Here is a 24,230-nt window from a genome sequence, read left to right as displayed (position 1 = left end):
GGTGTTTCCAAACTGAGAAGCTCTTTCTCCCTTACTTACTCCTTGGGCTTTTCACCTTCATATTGTTTCTAGCCTCCCTAGAAAATCACATACTCATCTTCCAACTCAGCCATGAATTAAAAAACAACTTTTAAAAATATTTTATGCATCATTTGCATACTGTACCAGAAAGGTTTCTTTGAATACCTAGTTTGTATATCGCCCTGTATTGTTCTTCAGCGGAAGCAAATATAAACTTTAAAGAACCCTTAGATAGGGCTTCCCTGGTGGTGCAGTGGTTGAGAGTCCGCCTGCCGATGCAGGGGGACACGGGTTCGTGCCCTGGTCCGGGAAGATCCCACATGCCGCAGAGCTGCTGGGCCCGTGAGCCATGGCCGCTGGGCCTGCGCGTCCGGAGCCTGTTGCTCCGCAACGGGAGAGGCCACAACAGTGAGAGGCCCGCGTACCGCAAAAGAAAAAAAAAAAAAAAAACCTTAGATAAAGCTGTTTGCTGGCAAAACTGACTGCTTCCTTGTCATGCTCCTGATAAAATTTTCTTAGAGAAAATTTTTAAAGCCTGATTGAGGGTGTCAGACCTGGGTTCAGATTCCAGCTCTTCCACTCAAAATCTGTGTGACCTCAGTGAGCCTCTTGTTCCTTATCTGTAGCATGGAGGGATAGGGGTGGTGATGTTGATGATGATGATGGTGATGATGATAATGTATACCTTGCAGGATTTTTGTGAAAACAAGTCAGGCATGTGTGAACAACAAGCCGAGTGCCTGGCCCACTGTAGCTTGTCTAGTTAATGACATCTCCCTTTGTGACTTGAGATTCTGGCATCCTGAGACTCCTCCTCCTTTGTCTCCTGTCCCCCACCCCCCACCCCAGTAGGCCTCACTTCCAATAATGTGACACCCACTCGGCAATGGTCGTAGGAAGAATAGACTCACCATCTACTGCCTTGAGGAACTGGCTCTCCCCGGTCAAGGCTTCCTGTGCAGGAAATGGGTTAGAATCAGCCTGGTCCTGCTGCCCTCCGCCCTCTAGGGTCATCCCTTGTCCCTTGCTGGGCAGTAGCATCTAATCATGTAGCATGGTGGTGTCACACAAGGGTGGTGTCACAAACCTGGAGCTTTCTGAGCCATACCCATGATGAGTCCGGGGCCTGACATTCCCCCTGATACTGTTCCTTCTTTTCCTGGAACTACATTAGCCAAAAAGGAAACAGGAGAGGCATAGCCTCAGGCTTGTTACTGAAATGCCAAGTCGGTTCAGTGACTAAAATCAAACAGCTCAACCAAAAACCCAGTCAAGTCATTGTAGACCATGATAGAAGACACTCAGAAGGATAAAAATGCCTAACATCAAGGAACATGAAAGTAAAAAGACCTGAATTTGGTAAAAGTGAAATAATTTCTATAAATGAGTCACATTAAATGTAGAAGATTTCAGAAAATTTTTTCAAAAAAATTTTAAATGAACTTTAATAACCAATCTTCTCTTTTTGTTTCCTTCTAACATTTTTCTGCATACATTTATACACATATGTATTTATTGAAGTGAAATTGGAATATTTTATGTAGTTTTTTTCAAGTAAAATGCTAATGTGTTATATTTTAAAGAAATTTTATGTTCAGTTTTTATTTTTCACTTATGAGCACTGAAGAATGTATGTTCTTCAGAAACACTATATTTAGTGTTCATACAGCACTTTATTATTTGGATATTTCATGATGCATTATACATGTACTCATTTTGGTTATTTCTGTTGTCTTGTTGTTTAAATTAATTCTGTGAGGTTAATCCTTATACGTGAAGTTCTGTTCATATCTCTAATTATTTCCTTAGGATAAAATTCAAGAATTGACATTATCGAGTCACAGTTTAAACAAGTGTTTGTTTTAGTCTTTGTTTTGAAATGAAATATAAAGAAGTCCCCTGCAGAGACCTACTCTCTTTATTCATTTTTATCCTACAGATTCTTTCTTTACCTCCTCCTTTGTGTCAAGAACCAAATTAGGCTACATGAATTCCTTATCCTATTGCATCTTTAAGAGAGTTAAGGTCTTACTTCTTCCCAGTAATCTTCCCTGCACTTCTCCCCACGACCCACCATCTCCCTAGACTGAGGCATCCCCTCCATCCACATGCCCAGCCTCTCATAGCACTGTCACAGCATTGACCATGCTGGATTCTAAGTGTCTGGTTCCATCTCGCCATTAGGCAGTAAGTGCTTGGGGTTAAGGACTATAGCTTGTTCATCTTTATTGTTCCAGCACCAAGCCTCGTAATTTACACACAGTCGGCACTGAATAAGGGAACAAAGGCCATAAAACTATTTAGTCAAAATACACACACCCTTCCAATCTTATACTGTTATTAGGTACAGGACATAGAGGTGAGAGAGAGAGAGAGGAGAAAGACGGTCATTTTCAAGAAGCAACATGGTTGTATGTTCCTGGCTGTAGATATAGAGATGGGATATCACTTCTTTGGCATGTGTCCAGATGGAATTAAAGTCAGGATTTTATCAGATCTTTGAGGAAGCAGCCTTCCTGGAGACACAGCTTTAGAGTCAATTTTGTAGCCCACTAAGCCGAAAGCAAGTTGGAGAATTAATTATTGGATCAGATCGGCCCCAAATCATATTTGGTTTTATTTATTTATCCTAAATGAACGTAATTGTACAACTTTTATTTTGTCCCTTTAAACGGGAGTTTGTTCTGTTTGGATGGAAAAGATCATCTGAAAATAATTTATGTGTAACTGCAAAACCTGCCAATGGTGTACTTCATTCACAAGGGCAAATTTGGCTTTGGAAACAATTTCTCCTTCCATCTGGAATTCTTCAGTGATAGGTATGTGTTAACAAACTCAGTGCCCAGGGAAGTCTTGTTTGGTTATCCAACATTGTTGGTACTAGCTGTAGCATTTTAAAATTTAAATTTCGTAATGTCTATGCCAGGGTAAAATTTAAGATGTGCAACGTGCGATAGGCAGATACGTGCGCACACACACACACATGCACACACATTACATGGCTACAAAATAAACATGTGTTGAAGTTTAATTTAATTTGTCTCCATAGGACTGAATGTAACAGATTTTGAGTCCATATTGGATCTGTTACTAAATCTTGCTATGTTCATTTCCAGGAAGATACCGTAATTTCCTGACTTTTCCTCAGGTTCTTACGTGTAAATACCAAGTTCAGCTTATGTGTTCACGCCCCCCCCCCGTTTTCCCCAGGGGTGATCTAAGTGTCAGGATGTTGGGATGGCACCTGCTGGGGTGACCCAGGGTCTCCAGGACCTGTGGTTGGAAGGCTCCAAAGCTCCTGAGAGGTGCCATTTCTCCCTCAGGAGAAGCCCAGCAGTTCTCAGCTGTCCTTTCTACTCCACGTTAGGCTGTCCAAGTGAGCTCATTCAGCCATTGCCTCTCTATCCTGGGGCAAAGGTTTCTGATTTCTTGGGTTGTGCCTTGGAAAGCAAGGTCTAGGTCTCCTGTGCTTTGAACTGCATGTAATTGTAATTCTTGGAGATCCACACGTCAAAGACTCTTTGTCGGGCTTCCCTGGTGGCGCAGTGGTTGAGAGTCCGCCTGCCAATGCAGGGGACAGGGGTTCGTGCCCCGGTCCGGGAAGATACCACATGCCGCAGAGCGGCTGGGCCCGTGAGCCATGGCCACTGAGCCTGCGCGTCCGGAGCCTGTGCTCCGCAACGGGAGAGGCCACGACAGTAAGAGGCCCGCGTACCGCCAAAAAAAAAAAAGAAGACTCTTTGTCTTCCCTCCACCTCCCCCCATCACCACCCTCCTTCCTGCCCAGCCTTACATGTCAGGGGAGCAAGAAGAGAGGACCCATGGGCAGGAAAACTCACTCCATCTTCATATGCTTGAGGTTTAGTCCAGAACTGAGGCTGATGGATGCTCAAAAAAATTTTTCTCTGACAATACTGTCTGTTTGTGAGTTTCCAATCTCCTTGAAATTCAAAAGCTAAACCTGACTACTTCTTTCTCTTTGCACTTCAGCCATAGCAATCCTAATCTTCCCTGGGACAATGAGTGCCTCACACTGAATGAAAGACAGTCATGTACACACATGGGGCAGGAACTTCCATTAATATCTCCAGATGTCATCCTTCCAACACGTATATATATAAATAGATGGCTAGCTATATGGTAATTTAAATAAAGATAACTTAATCACCTCAAAGACCAGGTTTGTTTTTAATGGAAAGAATAGGGAAAAGGTTGACTCTGCGCTGAGACAAAAAAGGTCAAAGAAAGTGCAATTCTCTGCTAAGCACCAGATGAATCAGCCTGCACCTCTCATTCCCAGCCTTCTCTTTTTTTTTCTCTGTGCCCTTTCTCCTCTCTGCCTTTTATTAAAAGCAAGTACCCCTTTTAATAAAGCTCAATTTCAGAAGTTATTGTACCTCACTTCCATAACATTCATAAAGAAGCAGAAACAGTACTTGTAATTTGCTGGGAACCCTAAAGAGAAATGAAATATCTCACTGAAGAATTCTTAAATAACATGAGGACATGAAAAAATATAGCCAGTGCATCTCTGGCTTATGTAGGAAGAATCAAAGAACCATGAAATTAATTTTATTTACCATTAAAAGATACTGAACTTAGAATCCAGGTTGTGATTATGTAATTAGAAATTAATTTCAGTAGCATGCTATCATCTGAACTAAATGTCAGCAAGAGTTATGAGAAGTATGTTAATGAGCTTCAAAGAAGCTTGTGTGCTTACTTGTACCTCAAAATAGTCATGCCAGAGAGGAGAGATGAAGGCTCCTACAGCAAAAGGACATGCTGTGGTTCTTCTAAGCCTCCCCAGTACATGTGATCAGTTTAATAGGAAGTGACTCTCTTTAACATGTTTATACTGAACTAAAAAGGAAGGGTTAGAAGGGTGTCCACAGGTCACACTCAAGTATGAAGTAAACATTATTACTGCAGCTGAAGTGTGAAGTTAAAAAACACCTCGATTTAAAAATGGTGTCCAAGAACATCAGATGATGCAGCTATATTTTAACTTTGGTGAAGTATGAAAATTTAATGAATTCTCCATCAGATTCTAAAAGCTTGAATTATGACCTCTTCCCCCCATCTCTCATCACCTCATAAAATAGATTGTTTGTCTTATTTAGGGTGGCACACCTCATTTGTGGAAAAGACCTTTCTGGCACTTGTACACTGTTTCTTATTTCTTCTAGTCATTTTATTAATTACTGTATGTTTGCTGAGGAAGAGCCCAAGTATACCTAAATCTGGTATTAGACTCCTAGCACTAGGGTTTAAAATAATAGAGTTTGTCATCAAGTTGATTGCCTCACATTCAGCCAGTGTCCAGCTCAATGGCTGATTTTTTTGCTTATGCAAAAATCTCAGAGGAGAAGAAAATTATAATTTGTAATAGACCTTTTCTCACAAAACGTTACTCCTGCCACTCTACGCTCCAGCATGTGACGAAGGGAGGCTGAGGCAGCTTCAGTTGCAAAGGAAGACCCAAAGGGGTCCCATTTACGGTGGGGGGCTTCTTTCTGGGCCCGGTCTGGGGGCCTCACATGAGTCTCCCTCCCTATATGGTATGTCCTATCACTGCTTCCTCTATTTGGAAACCCACAAAGATAGTTTGCCATCCTACTAGGTCTTGGTGGAAGAAGGCCTTAATGTGTTCTCAGGAACACTCAGATGTGTTGCTATCAGTATTTCACTCTTGCACTATTTACAATAGCCAGGACATGGAAGCAACCTAAATGTCCATTGACGGATGAATGGCTAAAGAAGATGTGGCACATATATTCAATGGAATATTACTCAGCCATAAAAAGAAACGAAATTAAGTTATTTGTAGTGAGGTGGATGGACCTAGAGTCTGTCATACAGAGTGAAGTAAGTCAGAAAGAGAAAAATACCATATGCTAACACATATATATAGAATCTAAAAAAAAAGGTACTGATGAACCAAGTGGCAGGGCAGGAATAAAGACGTAGACATAGAGAGTGGACTTGAGGACATGGGGTGGGAGGGGAAGCTGGGGCGAAGTGAGAGTAGCATGGACATATATACACTACCGAATGTAAAATAGATAGCTAGTGGGAAGCAGCTGCATAGCACAGGGAGATCAGCTCAGTGCTTTGTGTCCACCTAGAGGGGTGGGATAGGGAGAGTGGGAGGGAGATGCAAGAGGGAGGGGAGAAATCAAGAAAACACTCCCATTTACCATTGCAACAAAAAGAATAAAATATCTAGGAATAAACCTACCTAAGGAGACAAAAGACCTGTATGCAGAATATTATAAGACACTGATGAAAGAAATTAAAGATGATACAAATAGATGGAGAGATATACCATGTTCTTGGATTGGAAGAATCAACATTGTGAAAATGACTATACTACCCAAAGCAATCTACAGATTCAGTGCAATCCCTATCAAACTACCACTGGCATATTTCACAGAACTAGAACAAAAAATTTCACAATTTGTATGGAAACACAAAAGACCCCGAATAGCCAAAGTAATCATGAGAACGAAAAACGGAGCTGGAGGAACCAGGCTCCCTGACTTCAGACCATACTACAAAGCTACAGTAATCAAGACAGTATGGTACTGGCACAAAAACAGAAAGACAGCTCAATGGAACAGGATAGAAAGCCTAGAGATAAACCCACGCACATATGGTCACCTTATCTTTGATAACGGAGGCAGGAATGTACAGTGGAGAAAGGACAGCCTCTTCAATAAGTGGTGCGGGGAAAACTGGACAGGTACATGTAAAAGTACGAGATTAGATCACTCCCTAACACCATACACAAAAATAAGCTCAAAATGGATTAAAGACCTAAATGTAAGGCCAGAAACTATCAAACTCTTAGAGGAAAACATAGGCAGAACACTCTATGATATAAATCACAGCAAGATCCTTTTTGACCCACCTCCTAGAGAAATGGAAATAAAAACAAAAATAAACAAATGGGACCCAATGAAATTTCAAAGCTTTTGCACAGCAAAGGAAACCATAAATAAGACCAAAAGACAACCCTCAGAATGGGAGAAAATATTTGCAAATGAAGCAACTGACAAAGGCTTAATCTCCAAAATTTACAAGCAGCTCATGCAGCTCAATAACAAAAAAACAAACAACCCAATCCAAAAATGGGCAGAAGACCTAAATAGACATTTCTCCAAAGAAGATATACAGACTGCCAACAAACACGTGAAAGAATGGTCAACATCATTAATCATTAGAGAAATGCAAATCAAAACTACAGTGAGGGGACTTCCCTGGTGGTCCAGTGGCTGGGACTCTGTGCTCCCAATGCAGGGGGCCTGGGTTCAATTCCTGGCCAGGGAACTAGATTCCACATGCATGTAGCAACTAACAGTTCTCATGCCACAACTAAGGAGCCCACATGCAGCAACTAAGACCCAGCAAAACCAAATAAACAAATAAATATTAAAAAAAAAAAAACTACAGTGAGATATCATCTCACACCAGTCAGAATGGCCATCATCAAAAAATCTAGAAACAATAAATGCTGGAGAGGGTGTGGAGAAAAGGGAACACTCTTGCACTGCTGGTGGGAATGTGAATTGGTAGAGCCACTATGGAGAACAGTATGGAGGTTCCTTAAAAAACTACAAATAGAACTACCATATGACCCTGCAATCCCACTACTGGGCATATACCCTGAGAAAACCATAATTCAAAAAGAGTCATGTACCAAAATGTTCATTGCAGCTCTATTTACAATAGCCCGGAGATGGAAACAACCTAAGTGCCCATCATCGGATGAATGGCTAAAGAAGATGTGGCACATATATACAATGGAATATTACTCAGCCATAAAAAGAAACGAAATTGAGCTATTTGTAATGAGGTGGATAGACCTAGAGTCTGTCATACAGAGTGAAGTAAGTCAGAAAGAGAAAGACAAATACCGTATGCTAACACATATATATGGAATTTAAGAAAAAAAAATGTCATGAAGAACCTAGGAGTAAGACAGGAATAAAGACAGACCTACTAGAGAACAGACTTGAGGATATGGGGAGGGGGAAGGGTGAGCTGTGACAAAGCGAGAGAGAGGCATGGACATATATACACTACCAAATGTAAGGTAGATAGCTAGTGGGAAGCAGCCGCATAGCACAGGGAGATCAGTTCGTTGCTTTGTGACCACCTGGAGGGGTGGGATAGGGAGGGTGGGAGGGAGGGAGACGCAAGGGGGAAGAGATATGGGAGTATATGTATAACTGATTCACTTTGTTATAAAGCAGAAAGTAACACACCATTGTAAAAAATTATACTCCGATAAAGATGTTGAAAAAAAAAAGAGGGAGGGGATATGGGGATATATGTATATATATAGCTGATTCACTTTGTTGTACAACAGAAACTAACACAGCATTGTGAAGCAATTATACTCCAATAAAGATATATTTTTAAAAAAAAGTATTTCACTCTTCCAGTTTGGGCTCTAGGGCTGCTGCCAGTCTCTGTGTGAAGTAGAAAACCTCTCACGTGCTGTCCTGCAGGAATTCCTCATTGAGTGACCCTCTCCTCTGGTCTCTTCCCTCTGGGGCTGGGAGTGGGGTGGCGGGGGCAGGGTATAGTCCGGGAGCAGGGCTTCCCACATCACTGTGCATGTTTGACTACACGGCTCTAGGAGGCACCGTTCACACTGTCGTCCACTTGAACATGCATTATGGCCCTTTTATGGAGATGCTAGTAAAGTGTCTTGAGGAAGAGATGCCTTTTTCTGGCTTGCCCAGAAACAGTAACTATGGACTAGCCACAGCCTGCTTCAAGGTTGAAAGTAACACTCGGACAACACACTGGGTAAGTTCTGTCCCTCACTGGCCACATGACCTTGGGCTGATCCCTTAATCTCAGTTTTGTCATCTGTAAAATGGGAATAATAGTACCTCATAGGCTGTTAGGGTTAGAGATTGCCTATGCCAAGGACTGAGCACGGAGCCTGGCATGGGGTGAATGGACAGTGTATGGCAGCTCCCACAATTTGGCCTGCACATGTCTCTCTGCACACATAGATTTCTTTCCAGTCACTTTCCATTCAAGGCTCTCATAGCATAAAATAACTTTCAAACTCTCACTATAAGACTCATCACAGTGGAGCTACTGACTTATAGTATGAATTGTTAATTGGTATTATTTCAGTAGCCTCCTTCCTGCACGGAGTTAGACAATTGCGTCCGGTGACTCTCCGGCCCCAGCCATGCACGTTAATATCATTCTAAAGAGGGCCCGCCTCCAAGAGAATTTAGAGCTGGGAAGTGTAAGGATTCAGGCAATAGATGAGAGAAAAGGCATAAAGAAGGGAAGATTAGAGCTTACTCTTTAGTTTTCCAGAGATTGGATCATCCCAGCCAGGTCTGCCTCTGCCATGGCATTAATTATTACAAGACTGGTGAACAGACTCTGAGAAGGTCAAACTTGGGCAGACGTAGAGATCGTGCAGACAGGGGATGGGTCCAGGGAGTCAGTCTTATCTGCGAGCTGCCTGGTACTTAATCTGTGTTTCAGGGCTCATCACAGCTTTGGCTGAGGGAGATCGGTGTCGGCTGGAAGCCCTGCCGACACTGATCTTATCATTCCCCATGATGCTTTTATTAATGACTGGCTTTGCCTGCTCTTTTTCCAGTATGTTTCACACCAGTATAATTTCTGTCAGTTTCCAGGCCTTGATGTCATCTAGGCCCTGGAACTGTGTTATTCAACTAACATTCATTGTCAAATCTTTTCAGGATAAACCTGTTTTTCCTTATCATATAAATGTGTTGAATCTCCTTTGCTGGGTATAATGAATGGCTTTTAGGCGGTTGTAACGCCTTCACTGAAATATTCATTCATTCATCCTCTGTCTGTCTCTCTTTCTCTCTGTTTCTTTGTGTGTGTGTCCCCTTCCCTCCCTTTCCACTTGTCACCTCTTCTCCACCCACCCCCAATTTCTTTCTTTCTTTCCTGAAGAAAAAAATGGCCATTTCCTTTTATTCTCTGTCACTGAGGGGAATCACTATTAGCATAAGTGAGTGGCATTCATTGTTTGGGAGAGAGCCCACTTGCTTCGTGAAGCAGGGCTCCTAAGTCATGTTAACTGCACTTGGCTTTCTCTGCTCTGCCCAGCCTCCCAGCCCCACCCCAGAAAAAGTGAAGCTGCGGTGTCAGGCACGTAAGACAATGTTGCAGTAAGCTGAACTTTCATAAAATAAGGATTCTCATGCCTCCAACTTTTAAATCATAGAAGAGGGGGAGGGGAGTGCAAGGGGTTGAGGGTAATGTGCTTTGATTGGCACCCAGGGCAGGTTGTTCTTTGTCGATGGCACTGCTCGGAGGTCAGGTAAGGCTGTGCAGGGGAAGCCTGAAGGCAGCTGAGGCTCACATGTCTGTCACGGAGTCACTGATGGATAGTCACTGGTGGGCGAATGTGAATCTGAACTTGATGATCTGTCAACAGTGGTGCTGTCATCATTGTCACGGCCTTATTCCTCTGGGCCATTTTTTTTACCTGTACCACTCTACTACCGTGATTGTCAATTCTGCTTTTTCTGTTTTATGTCTTGAATACTTTGCTTTTTGCAGTGGATATGCTCCTGAACCGTTGTGAATAAATTGTGGTTTTAAGTAATGTTAAATTCATCTCAATACAGAAAAGCATAAAGAAGAAAACAAAGTGGGCTAAAATCCCATCACCTAGATAACCCTGTTAATATTTTTCAAAAAATAAGAGTATATATATTTACGTAGTACGAAGGTGTGAATTGTACAAATACTACAATTAGTACAAGTTGTACAAAAGCACCTCCACTTTCCTCACCACCTCCTCAGTCCTTAGCGCCCCTCCCAGCATTAAGGGTCTGTGCAGGGTACAAAGCACTACGATAAGAATACAGCAATGAATAAGGCATCCCCCTGGTCCTAAAAGAAGCTGCTAGTCTAATGGGTCAAAGAATCATTTGACCTACAAGTTGCCTTTTGTTTGGCTTGCATTGTTTTTTTAAATAAAATTTGTCAACATTGAAAAGTCAGGAGAGTTCACATAAAAATGGCTTCCCTTGAAAAATCTGAATAACTGGCTACAGTGGGCTTGCATTCCCACATGGCAACCATCTTCACTGCTGAGGAAATGCTGCCCCCTTAGCAAGTGTTCTCTAGTTTGCCACAAGCCACACCACTCCCTGTTGTGGACCCAACACTGAAACCTGATGTCAGTTGTCCCTTATCATCATGCTTGCCTATTCTTAGAGTAGAAAAACATCTTCAGAACCCATGTTTCTGTCAAAAGTACAGGGGTAAATCTACTCCAAGAGGGTAATAAGCTTTTTTTCTTATACCTGGCCTACTTACCCGAAGCCGTAGGAGTTTGCAATTCCTGTTCAAAACCAGCAAAATATTCAAGGTGAAAAGGACCTGACACTAATCCAAGTCACTTGTTTTTTTACTTGTGGAGGTTCACGTGCTTTCTGATTATTACTGAGAATTTGAAATGTACCAGCTTTGTTTAAATTAATCCAGAATCACAATTATATTAAAGGAAATTCACATCACACTGATCAAATTTTATCCTGGTTTACAGACTTTTCTGTGACATGCGCCAGTTTATACTACAAAACGGGGAGAGTTGATGGGGACTATTCAAAACACAGAAATGTAGAAACTGGTCACAGAAATCATTCCTTCTAGGGGTAGGAAGAGAACAGTTTAAAGCAAGAAGGAGTGTCGATTATCAAAGGTTTGGCCCAGTGGAATCAGTCAGTCCGTGTGTGTGACCTGGGCAGGTTGCTATACTGTCTGAGATCTAGTTTCCCCACCTGTAAAGTGGGGATAATTATGCCTTCTCACAGGTAGTGCAGATTAAGTTGCGTAACGTAAATAAAATGTTTAGCGTTATAGTAAAATGCTTAAGCAGTAGGTCTATCATTATTATTATTACTAAAGTAATAATTCTGGATTCCCAGGGTTTTTGGTCATTTGGTCATTCAGTACATATGCATTGAGCAGTTGAAGTCTCTGAGTCCCATTTTTCTCATCTGTTTAAAGGGAAGAATAATACCTGCCTCTCCCCAACCCTAAGGTCAGGAAATCAACTGCAAGTGTGTTTGTTAGCCACTTCGTTTGTAGCATTGAACAGATTGTTATTACTACTTTGTTATTGAACTGGGAAAGTTTTTAGCTAGGGTTTTGAAAGATGGCTGAGATATCCCAAACTACTTAATCCTCTTCAGGATTTACATTTTTCTCAAGCTCAACTCATCCAATGAATTCATTGCCTAATAGTATCCAATGAAAATACTTATCAGAATAGATTTTCTTGTGTACCTTTACTTTGTCTGCATCCTAGAAATTAAGAGAGAGAAGGCTGGTTTAGAGGAATAGACTGATGAATAATTGGCATTCGTGTGTTTTTCCTAAGGAAAACAAGAATTAATACAACAACACAAAAATGTGCCTGCTTTGCTGAAGTACAAATTGAGGTCAGACGTAGACAGAAATTATTCACGTAATGACTTCATGATGCACTTTTATTGCTTCCTAAGGTGCCACGGCTTTAGAAGCTGGTGAGGATGGATGCCCTACTCATGTTTCATTAACATTGTTCCAGGAGCCTGGACTGGAGGAAAGCGCTAGGGACAGGCCTGGGCTGGAACTTCTCTCCACTTACTAACAGTGTGCCTGTGAGCATGGTTATACATGTACAGGAGGGTCCTTATGTTTTGATCAATGTGTAAAATGTATTTTGCTACAGTTGGCTATCTCCCTGCTGTGGCAATATCTAGAAGATGTGGTACAGTGTGGTACTGAACTGGGTTGACATACTCAGAGCAAGACAGCGGGAGCTTAGCATAATGTCAGATCAGGACCAAGGAGAGAGTGTGTGATTGTTTATCAGTCCTCTATTAATTTGTTTATTCAGCAAATATGAGGTCTGTGATGTTCTAGACCTCAGCATTATAGGAAGAAAAACAAGCAGATGATATCCTTACCCTTGTGAAGTTGACATTGTACAGGGGAAGATTGGCATTAAATAAATTGTTTAAAGAAATACACAAGATATTTACATAATTGTGTGCTGTGAGGGCAATAAAGGACATAAAGAGGAAATTAGATCCCCCATCAGAGAAGGCCTCTGAAGATGTCACACTTGAACTGAGACATCACCATGTGCATGTCGGACAGTGCCAAGGACTACAGAGGGAGCACTGCGTACAGAGGCCCAAAGGCAACCAAAAGCTTGGCATGGGCTTCCCTGGTGGCGCAGTGGTTCAGAGTCCGCCTGCCGATGCAGGGGACACAGGTTTGTGCCCCGGTCCAGGAGGATCCCACATGCCGCGGAGCAGCTGGGCCCGTGAGCCATGGCCGCTGAGCCTGCGCGTCTGGAGCCTGTGCTCCGCAACGGGAGAGGCCACAACAGTGAGAGGCCCGCATTCCGCCAAAAAAAAAAAAAAAAGCTTGGCATGGTTGGGCAACAGAAGGGAGGCCTTGAGCAAGGGGAGGGTGGTATGACATAACATTGTACAGGTTGGGGCAGGGGCAGATCACGCAGGACCTGGAGAGCTGAAATAACACGCTGGCTGAGATGGTGGTGGCTTGGACCACAGTCAGCGCGATGAGAACAAGAGAAGGGAAGGGGTTTAAGATGTGTTTGAGAGGTACGAGTGACAGGAACTTAACGATGGATTGAATGTCAGGAATGAGGAAGAGAGAAAAACTAAGGATGTGTCCTAGCTTGAGCAGCTAAGTGGATGGTGGTACCATTTTCTGAGGCTTAAATTAAAAGTTAAATAATTTGCCAGACCTCACTCAGCTAGGATTTTGAAGTCTAGTCCGTGTGAATTTACTTTTTCAGTTTTTTTTTTTAATCTAAGTCAGACTATTAGGTTAAAGCTCCAAAATATTGTCCAGATTTTCAATTAAGGTATCACCTAGATTAAATTATTAATATAGACAATCCTGAGGTTCAGGGTTAAGTAATATTGTCAGACGCTGGTATTTCTGATAAATAGTACTATGATGGCTAAGTTTATCTCGAAACTAATAACCAGAGTCTTGGCAGTGTTTTTTCTCATACATACAAAAGAAAAAGTGATTTTCTCCTTTCCTCTTGGGCATAATGTGTTTCTGGAGTTTTCCTCAGCCACAAGGTAGTTTCTGCTGTAATGTAAGATTAGATTATAAATTGTCTCTGATAATCCTGAGCTAAAACTGCAAAGCCCAAACAAGTTATTTACAGTGTTTTCAATCATGCTTGGGCTCCACCCAGGACACAGGCAGGTTTCTATGGAGAGGGAATAGTGACATTTCAGTGACCCTAAACACAGCCTGCAGCTCTCCTTCTGCCACCTGGGGCTCACCCATTTTGGCCCGGCCTAAGAGTCTATTGTTGACACAGGCAATTGCCACTTTCTCAAAGCAGTACATTCCTGAAATCCACATCAGGAGGTAGATTTCATAGACCCATAGAAACAATGGGATCCTCTTCTTGACAGAGGAATCAGCAGGCCATGAATCTTCACATGTGAGTGAAGCAAAGCAGTCACCCTCTAAATCTCTCATCCAGAAGCCCCTTATTTTATTTTATTTTATTTTTTGCGGTACGCGGGCCTCCCACTGCTGTGGCCTCTCCTGCCGTGGAGCACAGGCTCTGGACGCGCAGGCTCAGCGGCCATGGCTCACGGGCCCAGCCGCTCCGTGGCATGTGGGATCTTCCCAGACTGGGGCACGAACCCGTGTCCCCTGCATTGGCAGGCGGACCCCCAACCACTGCACCACCAGGGAAGCCCCAGAAGCCCCTTATTGAACTGTAAGCCCCTGAACCAGTTAGGATACCACAAGGAACAACAACAACAAAAAAATCCAACGTAAAAAGCCTTAAGTAGTAAAGTCATTTAGTGTCATGCAGAACAAGAACAGGACGGGTCCAGGCGGGTTCAGCAGTTCTGTGATGTCTCAGGGACTCAGGTTCCTCACCTCTCCGCTCCCCCTTCTGGACACAGAGCCTTGACTCTGAGCCATATCCCCTCATGGTGCAAGATGGCTGCCACAGCCCTGGGAAACGCAGGAGCCACAGGAGGCCAAAGAAATGGGTCATGTTCTGCATCATGTCTCTTTCAGTCCAGTTTATCTTCCACAAAGCCACTGACATGATCTAAAACACAGATCTCATCATGTCACTCTCCTGCTTAAAACCCTTCAGTGGTTCTTAATCGCATATACAATTAAACTTCAAAGGTTTTTTTTTTAGCTATAGAAATTACCTCTCCCCTCTTAAAAAAAAACAAAAAACAGACAAAAAGAACATGCAGCATCCCGATAAAGCTAACAATGGATGTAGAGCTGCTGTGGCTGAAATGGGGGTGGGGAAACGGCTTATAGCTCATCCCGGTGGATCCCTTCACCTCCCTCACATGGAGACCCCAAAGCCTCTTGTGGATCCCATGTTGTACAGGCAAATGGAAATGCCTAGCAGGCAGTTGATATGGACCTCAGGAGTGTCAACCAGGCTAGCGTTTTAGGTGAGATGGTGGTGGAAGCAAAGGTCAGAGCCATGATCTCTCGAAGTGCACAGAGTGAGAAGGGAAGAGGGCCTCTGAGAGACACAACTCCAAGAGTTGAACTGATATAATGCCCCCAAGCCACGTAACATCCAATAACGCAGCGTCTCCATTTCACCTTTCAAACTCCAAGAGTGTGCCTTATTGGAGAATCTGTGCTCTCATCATGATAGGTTAACACAATCAGATGCTTGAGGACAAAGTGAGGATGGTTGAAGACCAAAATGCAACTAATATCAAAAACTGAGAATAATGATTTATAATCATATGAATTGTCCATCTTGTGCTTACATTTTCATTCTTACAGCTTTTTTTTTAACGTGAAAGATTTGCTATTTGCTTTGATAATCCTGAGATTAGTCTTTTCTCCTTTCACAAGGCTTTTCACATCAGACATTGTGAGTTAACCAGCATTTCATGTGTTTCCATTTCTGATCAAGGCACTTTTGAGTTAAACAGCCTTTAGAATGGAATTTCCAATAGAACTATAATAGCTGAAAATGCTAATTATTCTCCCCGCTCTTGATATCAATCTGTGTTTATTCTTTAGGTCTATTTAAGAATTCAGTCTTGTCATTCTGTGCAGATAAAAAGCAGTTTGCATTCTGTTATTGAATATGACCTTCTTAATGAGGAGGTTAAATATTAATGGAGACTAATTGATGACTAATTTTAACAAGGAAAGGCATTATCAGTTCGAAGCCAGAGCTTAATGGGTTGTGCCTTTCAGCAGGTATTTGCATACTCAGTGATACTGTCAGAAGGCGGGGGAGGAGAAAGGAGAGGGGCTGGACAGAGGGCACCGGGCAGGTAATAAGGGCGGCCTCCAACTAGACCAGATTGTGCAGCTCTACTTGCTTTTATCCATTCTCATTCCATGAGGAGTTTGAGGAGAGAGAGCTTGTCCTTTTGTGTCTTGTGTGGGATCCAGGCAAACAGCTCTTCCCTCTTGCTTCCCTTCTGACTCTGACCACCCCAATCCCTCACTGCCTGTCGACATAGACCTCATTTCTGTCCTCATGTTGGGTTTTCCTGCCTCTGCCTTTACAGTTCGCCCCCATCACCCCCTGGCGCCGACCTGTTTCTGGCCGCCAGTCTTTGCTGTCAGACTCCATATAGGCTAGTTTGTATAGGCTTCCCCCCCGCTCCCCATGGCTCCATAGGACCTGGTTGTTGGCATCTGTCATTTACTGGCCCTTCCAGGCCCTCCTGCTTGAAGAGCCCACCTGACCCCCCATCCTTCCCACTTTCAACTGGGATTTCACAGAAACTCAGCACCAAAAAGAAGCAGAAAATAAATATCAATCGTCTGAAGCTTCGAGCTGATTCTGATTCTCTCCGAATCCTTTGAAGTGTGATATGCATTTAAATCAAGAGTAGCAGAGACAACAATGATTTGGGAAAATGATAATGTTATCCTAGCCTATTTCAGTGAGACTCCAACATGGTTAAGAAAATTGACTGTCAGATCTGATCAGTGTTGTTGAAGTGAACAGCTGTCATTCTCCGAGTGGCTGGAGTCAAATTCTTACCCAGCAGGAGTAGTTTTAATGACTGAAGGACCAGTAACCACGAGAAGCAGCCTAACCTCAAAGCACCACTGACCTGTATTGCCTCTCTCTCCTGTTTTGCAGGCACAACGTGTTTGATTGCTCTGTTGTCAGATAAAGACCTCACCGTGGCCAATGTGGGTGACTCGCGTGGGGTCCTGTGTGACAAGGACGGGAATGCCATTCCTTTGTCTCATGATCACAAGCCGTACCAGCTGAAGGAAAGGAAGAGGATAAAGAGAGCCGGTGAGTTTGTGAATGCCTCCGAGGACTTTGTGCTGTCTTGTTCAAGTGGACAAGGTGGCTTGCTGGGAGAGCCCCTGGGGGAGAAGATGTTCCTTTACCCAGTGATGAGTAGATCAGTACAGAGGCTGCTGCTGAGGCAGCTGGGACTGGACTTTGTAACATTTCCTATCTAATGAGTGGCCACTGAATTTGCCCTTCTTTGTGGCCACAGATTACAAAAGAGCCAAAAAAAAAAGCCCTTAGTTTAAAGGCTAATGAGCTCTTTGGGCCCCTGCTTGCCATACCCCACTTCTCTCCAGCCGTGCCAAACTACTAACCACCAAACGAACCATGGAGCTGATACCTCTGTGCCTTTGCAAGTGTTGTCCACACCGTCTAGTGGGTAACAGCGACCTTGTCCTTTAAGACTTGGTTTAAGGGTGTCCTTTTGGCAGCCTTCCCTGTCACACCCCTTCAGTCTTTCCCCAGCATCCCATGTGGACCTCTTGGGTCACCTTTCACATGTGTGGACATACCTGGCCCTCTTATCTGTCTTGCCTTCCTGACCATGAGTTCTTTGAGGCAGGAGCTTGGTCTGTTCATCTCTATACTCCCAACACTGAGCTCAGTGCCTAAGTACATATTTCAGTTTGGGGAGGGGGAGAATCCCTTTTTCACTTTTTCAACATCTAGAGGCTTGGGGGTACAAACTTACATCTTGGAACTGAGAAACAGGTAGGGAATGTAGTAGACAGACAGACATTAATAATAAATAAGTAAAAATAGGTAAATGATCTAGTATATTACAAGGTGATAACTGCTATGGAGAGACACAAAGCAGGTTAGGGAACGGGGAGTGTCACGGGGTGGTCAGCATAGGCCTCACTAAGGTGACATTGGGACGAAGACTTGAAGAAAGATTATCAGTTGATGATTACACTTTCATAGTCAATTTGGGGGGATTCTTTTCTACCCGTGCAGGGGAGGAGCCCTTCCCTCCCCAGACTGACAACCACAGCATGTAGCCTCTGTGTCACATGCTAAGCCACAGGCCCAGCTGCCGAGGGAGCTCAGGTACCCTGGGTCTCAGCCCAAGAAGGGCCCCTGCTGCCTGGGGGAATCTACAGGTTGACCCTCAATGTCTACACATCAGCTTCTGCCCAGAACCTAATCAACATTTGAGTTTTCACAGGAGGAAGCTATACTGTTGAGTCCAAAAGCATTGAATTTTATTCAGTGACTGCTTGAGATGCAGAATACTTTTTAATGAAAGCTTTGGTCAGGTTTTCTGTTGATGGGATGGAACAGTGTTTTAAGAGCATCTATCGTGCTTTGATGAGCTTCCCTCCTTACGAAGACAGCATCTCAGTCCACTGTGGCCCTGGACTTAGGATACAGTCAGCCTGCTCCTGAGGAAGCACAGGCAGGGATGTGTAGACGGAACATGTGGAGACGCCACCTTAGCATCCAGCGCTCTCCTGAGATGTCAACCCATTCTATCCTCTCTCCTCTTCCCTGCCGTACCCATCCACCCTTCCCTGCCCCCACAGTGATTACAGTAGCAAATTCTGACAGCATCTCCAAGGAGGTTAATCTCACCTGTGTCAAGGGTGTATTTTACATCAGGGCTTAATGAACAATGACTGGTTTTCTTATCTTTGTGTGTGTTTTCTCTGACCTCAGCCTTCCCTTCTGGACATCTCTACCCCTCCTGTTTTGTGTGACAGTACGCTGCAACCAGTCTAGGCCAAATACACGTTGGTCTTTCTGTCTCCAGTCCTTAAGCTGTTTCCACAATAACAGTGATGTCAGCTGCCACTTACTGTGTGCTCTGTGCTGGGAGCTAAGCTGAGCGCTTTACATATACTTTCTCTTTCCCTACCTTACGAGGTTGATGATGTTATCCTTATTTTACAACCAAGGAAGTGGAGCCTCAGAGAGGCTAGTGTGCCCAAGGACACAGCTTGTGAATGGTGAGACCAGAATTGAGACCCAGGACAGTGACTCCAGAGCCCATGCTCTTGCCCAGGAGACCACACTTCCTGGAATGTTCTCGTACATCCCTGCCCATGGAAGTCCTACCCATCGTTCAAAGCCCAGCTTTAATGCTCACTCCTCCCTGATTATCACAACCAGAAATCTTCGCTCCCTCCTCCCCATCTGCCTACAGCATTTAGCAGGTACTAGTCTCTCCCTGAAGAAATGCTGCTTTGTGCTTGTAGCTATTGATACAGGTGGCTTTTCCCTCCTGCCAGGCTGTCTACTTCTTTATAGAAAGGTTTGGATCTTGTCTAACTTTATAGCCTGCAAATTTCCCTGCATGGAATATACATTTAATAAATATCTGACAAATAATATGCAAATGGACAAAGTTCTAGCTCCCTTAAAGAAAAAATAATAATAGATAATACTGAATGCATGTTATATGCAGGCACTGTGCCAGGTGATTAATATGGAATAACTAACTCCTTTATTTCTCACAACTCCTCAGTGGAATAGGTACTGTTATTGTCCCAATTTTGGAACCAAGGGAACCAAGGATCAGAAAGGGTTTCTCATCCAAAGTCCCACAAAGCTGAAAGTAACAGAGCCAGGAATCAAATCTAAGCAGTCTGCCCCAAGGGCCTGAGCCTTTAACAACTGTGCTAAAATGCACCATTCTTTAATCCTGATGCTATCGGGGGAGGTGTTTTGAGATACAGGCACACCCAAGGGCAGCCTCAAGCTAATGATGGATCCCAGTGGTATTCTCTGGTACCATCCACCTGCCTTTCAGTGCTGTTTTGCTGCTGTCCCTGGATCTCCACCCTAGGGCTCCCTACTGTCAGTCACTGCGCTGCCAAGGTGTCCTTAAGTTAAAACTGATGCCCTCACCCATCCATGCCTCCTACCCTCAATATTCTTATTAATTTGGTCTTGAAGCCTTTTAAGATACCAAGGATGAGGGCCTGAGGATCTACCCGCAGAGCATCAAACCTCAAGCCACGCAGAGGAACGCTGTTCCCTCCTGGTAGCGCCAAGGTGGGGTGAGGGGAGCACATAGGTCACATGCAGTAGGTCAGCCCTTTGCAGACGCACGCGGACCGCACCCGGGGTGTGAGAGAGCAGCTGGTCAAGCTAATGGGCTCGTTCTATCTTTCCAGGTGGTTTCATCAGTTTCAATGGCTCCTGGAGGGTCCAGGGAATCCTGGCCATGTCTCGATCCCTGGGGGATTATCCGCTGAAAAATCTCAACGTGGTCATCCCAGACCCAGATATCCTGACCTTTGACCTGGACAAGCTCCAGCCCGAGTTCATGATCTTGGCATCAGATGGCCTCTGGGATGCTTTCAGCAACGAAGAAGCTGTTCGATTCATCAAGGACCGCTTGGATGAACCTCACTTTGGGGCCAAGAGCATAGTTTTACAGTCGTTTTACAGAGGCTGCCCTGACAACATCACAGTCATGGTGGTGAAGTTCAGGAATAGCAGCAAAACAGAAGAGCAGTGAACCCTCTGGGGTCTCAGCTGCCTTAGACTAAAGGACTTTCAACACACTGGTCTCTTTTAATGTAGTGAAAGGTGTGGGCGTTACAGTTAGGATCATCCATCCCAGACATGGGGTTCCCCATCCCCGGCCGTCTTAAGTCTATGTGCCGTGATGAACAGAGGATGTTCTTGGCCAATGTAGTTGAGAGGCTGGAAAATGGTTTCTTCGTGTTTTCCCAACTCTTTCATCCAATGTGCAAAATATATAAATATATAGCTGTAGAGTCACATGTATGAAGTGAACGGCATATGTGCCACATATTCTCCTTTTATGATTGTTTTCAAGATCCCTTACAGGGCCCTCCAGGCATCAGACTTTGTGTCCTCTCATTGGAGCAGTGAGTCAGGGCCGATGTGGCCACACCCTGTGCTGAGGGGCAGAGCTGTCCTGAGAATGCTTTGTCCTCTTGAGCCCAGGTTTTCTGCTCTGCAGCAGCCCTGCAGACACAGATTTGGAAATGGTTTATTATTCCGTGGCTACTCTTGGAGGCTGAGGGACGTGGGGAGGATGAGAGCCGCCTGCACGGCAGAAGTAAACTTCTTCCCTCGCTTTCTTTATTAGTTAAATAGACTTTGTGTACCACCTGACCAGTCTTTGTGTGTTTATCCTAATCATGCATGACCTTAATCTTTGGCCTACACCTTACCTAATGTAATAGGCAGCTGTTAAACTTTACCACCAGACACCACGATTTTTTTACATTACCAAGTGAAAAAAGCAAATCACAGTACCATAATCCCTGCCACCTTTAAGAGTAGATAGAAGACACCATGGCCGAATAAGTCACAGCGCCCCTTGGGAAGTCTGCTATTTGCATTCAGAGAGAACGCTGGTGAGGTTGCCACCTCGAATCGAGCTCCAGCTGCCCAGTTTTGTGCATCTTTTCCTCTCCTGTTCTAGTAGCTTTCAAGTGTCTCTGAAGCAGTGTTCTGAGAAGCAGCGGTGTAGAACTGCATGTGTGCTCCCGGAAGCCGAGTACAGAGTTCGCAGCCAAGTTTTGGAATTTGGTGGTTAAGTACTGGGACGCGCTTCCCCTAGACAGTGGAAAGGCAGCAGTCTTTAACATCTGGTTGCAAACCACTGAGTTATTTTTGCGGCCAGACTTGCTGCTTTTCATTTCTTATCACCAAAGTCACATTTCCAATCTCAGTATTTTATAAGTTAATTACAGAAAATGCTGGGTCATCCTGTTTCCCTGGCTGAGGGGCTCAAACAGCCAAACAAGATTTTCATTGCATCCCCACCCCTCTGTGTCTGAAATGCCAGGGCGGCCACCTGGTTTTGTCCTTCCAGAGTGAGCATTTGCCTTTATAGCTTCTCAAAGGCCCCATTCACCGGCCACCTCCTGCCCACGATGCCGCTTCCCTGCTTGCTTCAGCTGTGGAGCGTTCCTGAAGCAGGTTCTAGGAGTGAACTCAGGAGGATGAAAAGATTCCCTTGTGGCTGCCAAGGACTGTAATCTATCTGGATTCCTCTGAGCACTTAACCTTTCTTTGACTGAAAGAATGACTAGTGGTTTCCCAAGAGACGTGCTTACTTTGGTAAACTATAACATTAGAATTTACAGTATGAGAATTAGAACCTCGGTTTTTTTTCTTCTTTTTTTTTAAGCCATCTAGTACAAAATACCTGCCACCATGTTAGATTGGAGTATCTGCCTATTGAGAGGCACTGAACATTTGGATGTGTGTATTTGAGGCGGGGGTTGGGACGGGAATGTGGGAAACATGCAGGTTGTGATCAGTGATGGGACAGTCAGGCCAGGTGGCCTGAGTTTGCTTGGTGATTTTAGGACGTCCTGATTCTGGAGAGTTACCAAAGCCCACCCTCTAACCGGAGTCCAGGAATAAGCAGTGTCAGCGTATTACAGTATGCAGTTAATTTTCCTTTTTTATTTTTAACTTAACCCAAAATTCATAATAACGATGGAAAGATATTTTTAAATGCTATGATCACTGTGATTGTCTAAAATGAAAACGATACTGTTTTGGTGAAGATGAAGGAGAAAAGCGACTTAGTAAATTAGTGTTTATTTGCCCTGCAAAATGTCTTACTAGATGGTGCTGAGTGCAGGAGTGCATGGCTTTCCTTCTGAGTTCACAAGGCATCTTCTAAACTTTGCTTTGTAGAATTAATTCATTTCTGACTTTAATCAAGTAGTGCGTGTATTTTTTACTCCCTTTCTGCCTCTTTTTCTCCCACTTTGGCTTGTAGATTTTTGAAAAACAGAAGTTCTAGGCAAAATAGTAGCAGTTTGATTAATAGTTATGTCTCAAAATCAGGCTACTTTGTTCCCTTCCCCATCCTCCTGGAGCTCTCTCTCCCTGAGCCGCCTCCAGCTGTCGGGGGTCTGCAGACATCACCCGGCATGCCCTGTGGCTCACCGGCCAGCCACTCCCATTTTCCAGGGACAGGGAAGGTTGAGTCTAGTTAGGGAAATTGATTTGAGAAGTTTGCATGTGAAGCTTCCCTAAACAGCACTGCCAAAGCTTTGGAATCGTCACCCAGACCCCCTAGCCTGAGTTCGCATTGCCAATAGCCCCCATGGTGCCAAATTTTGGAATGGTTTTATAGTCTTTTAGAAATGAAGCTGGGAGCCAATGATCACCTGCTTATGAGCCCCCAGCAAGATGCCAAGCCCAGGTCTTCATTAATGCACTGCTCTCCCGCTGCTCCACTGGCAATTTGTACTCTTAAAATGGGTTGGGATTGGGGGGGTGGGGGGAGAGACAGGGAAACTTTTTTTTTAATTCACTGTATTTGCAATTCTCTAATAAAAGGAATAAATAATACTTATATGGAAAACTCCAAAGCTAGTTCCCAAGATCGGCATTTATTTCACATGACCAACTTGCCCAAGGCACTTAACTCTGAGGACGCTGTTCTAATGCAACATGACTGTGCATCTTACTGGTAACCAGTGGCTACATTCCATTCCTTGCCTTGGACTGAAGGCATTGGGCTCTAGAATCTTGTCTATGTGGTAAGAGTATTACAGAGTGTTTTATAGAGTGATGGAGCATATGTGATCTGGATAATTTAAAACTTCCCTGGTGGCGCAGTGGTTGAGAGTCCGCCTGCCGATGCAGGGGACATGGGTTTGCGCCCCGGTCCGGGAGGATCCCACATGCCACGGAGCGGCTGGGCCCGTGAGCCATGGCCGCTGAGTCTGCACGTCCGGAGCCTGTGCTCCACAACGGGAGAGGCCACAGCAGTGAGAGGCCCGCATACCGCAAAAAAAAAAAAAAAAAAACACGTCTTATTTCATACAGCTGTGATGATTTCAGTCCATGAACATTATGTGCAAACAGGATTGCATGAGTGATGGCATCATCAACACTATTTGAGGTGATC

General features: G+C 44.0%; 1 protein-coding gene across 3 annotated transcripts in view; it reads left to right on the top strand.

The window, feature by feature from the left end:
• Nucleotides 1-23,941, top strand: part of PPM1L (protein phosphatase, Mg2+/Mn2+ dependent 1L) — a 413,670-nt gene extending 389,729 nt beyond the window's left edge. For 2 of the 3 annotated variants that reach the window (XM_060298467.1, XM_060298470.1), the window contains 2 exons: nucleotides 17,207-17,368; nucleotides 20,491-23,940. In XM_060298467.1, coding sequence (XP_060154450.1) covers nucleotides 17,207-17,368; nucleotides 20,491-20,837 — 509 coding nt within the window. In that variant the 3' untranslated portion in view covers nucleotides 20,838-23,940. Of the gene's footprint in view, nucleotides 1-17,206; nucleotides 17,369-20,490 lie in introns of all 3 variants that reach the window. The other variant, XM_060298468.1, reaches the window with a different exon arrangement.
• Nucleotides 23,942-24,230: the final 289 nt, after the last annotated feature.

This window comes from Globicephala melas, chromosome 4 (genome assembly GCF_963455315.2).
Source record: "Globicephala melas chromosome 4, mGloMel1.2, whole genome shotgun sequence".
Classification (NCBI taxonomy): Eukaryota; Metazoa; Chordata; class Mammalia; order Artiodactyla; family Delphinidae; genus Globicephala; species Globicephala melas.
The sequence above is the reverse complement of the archived record's forward strand: the minus strand, read 5'-3'. Positions and strand labels throughout refer to the sequence as shown.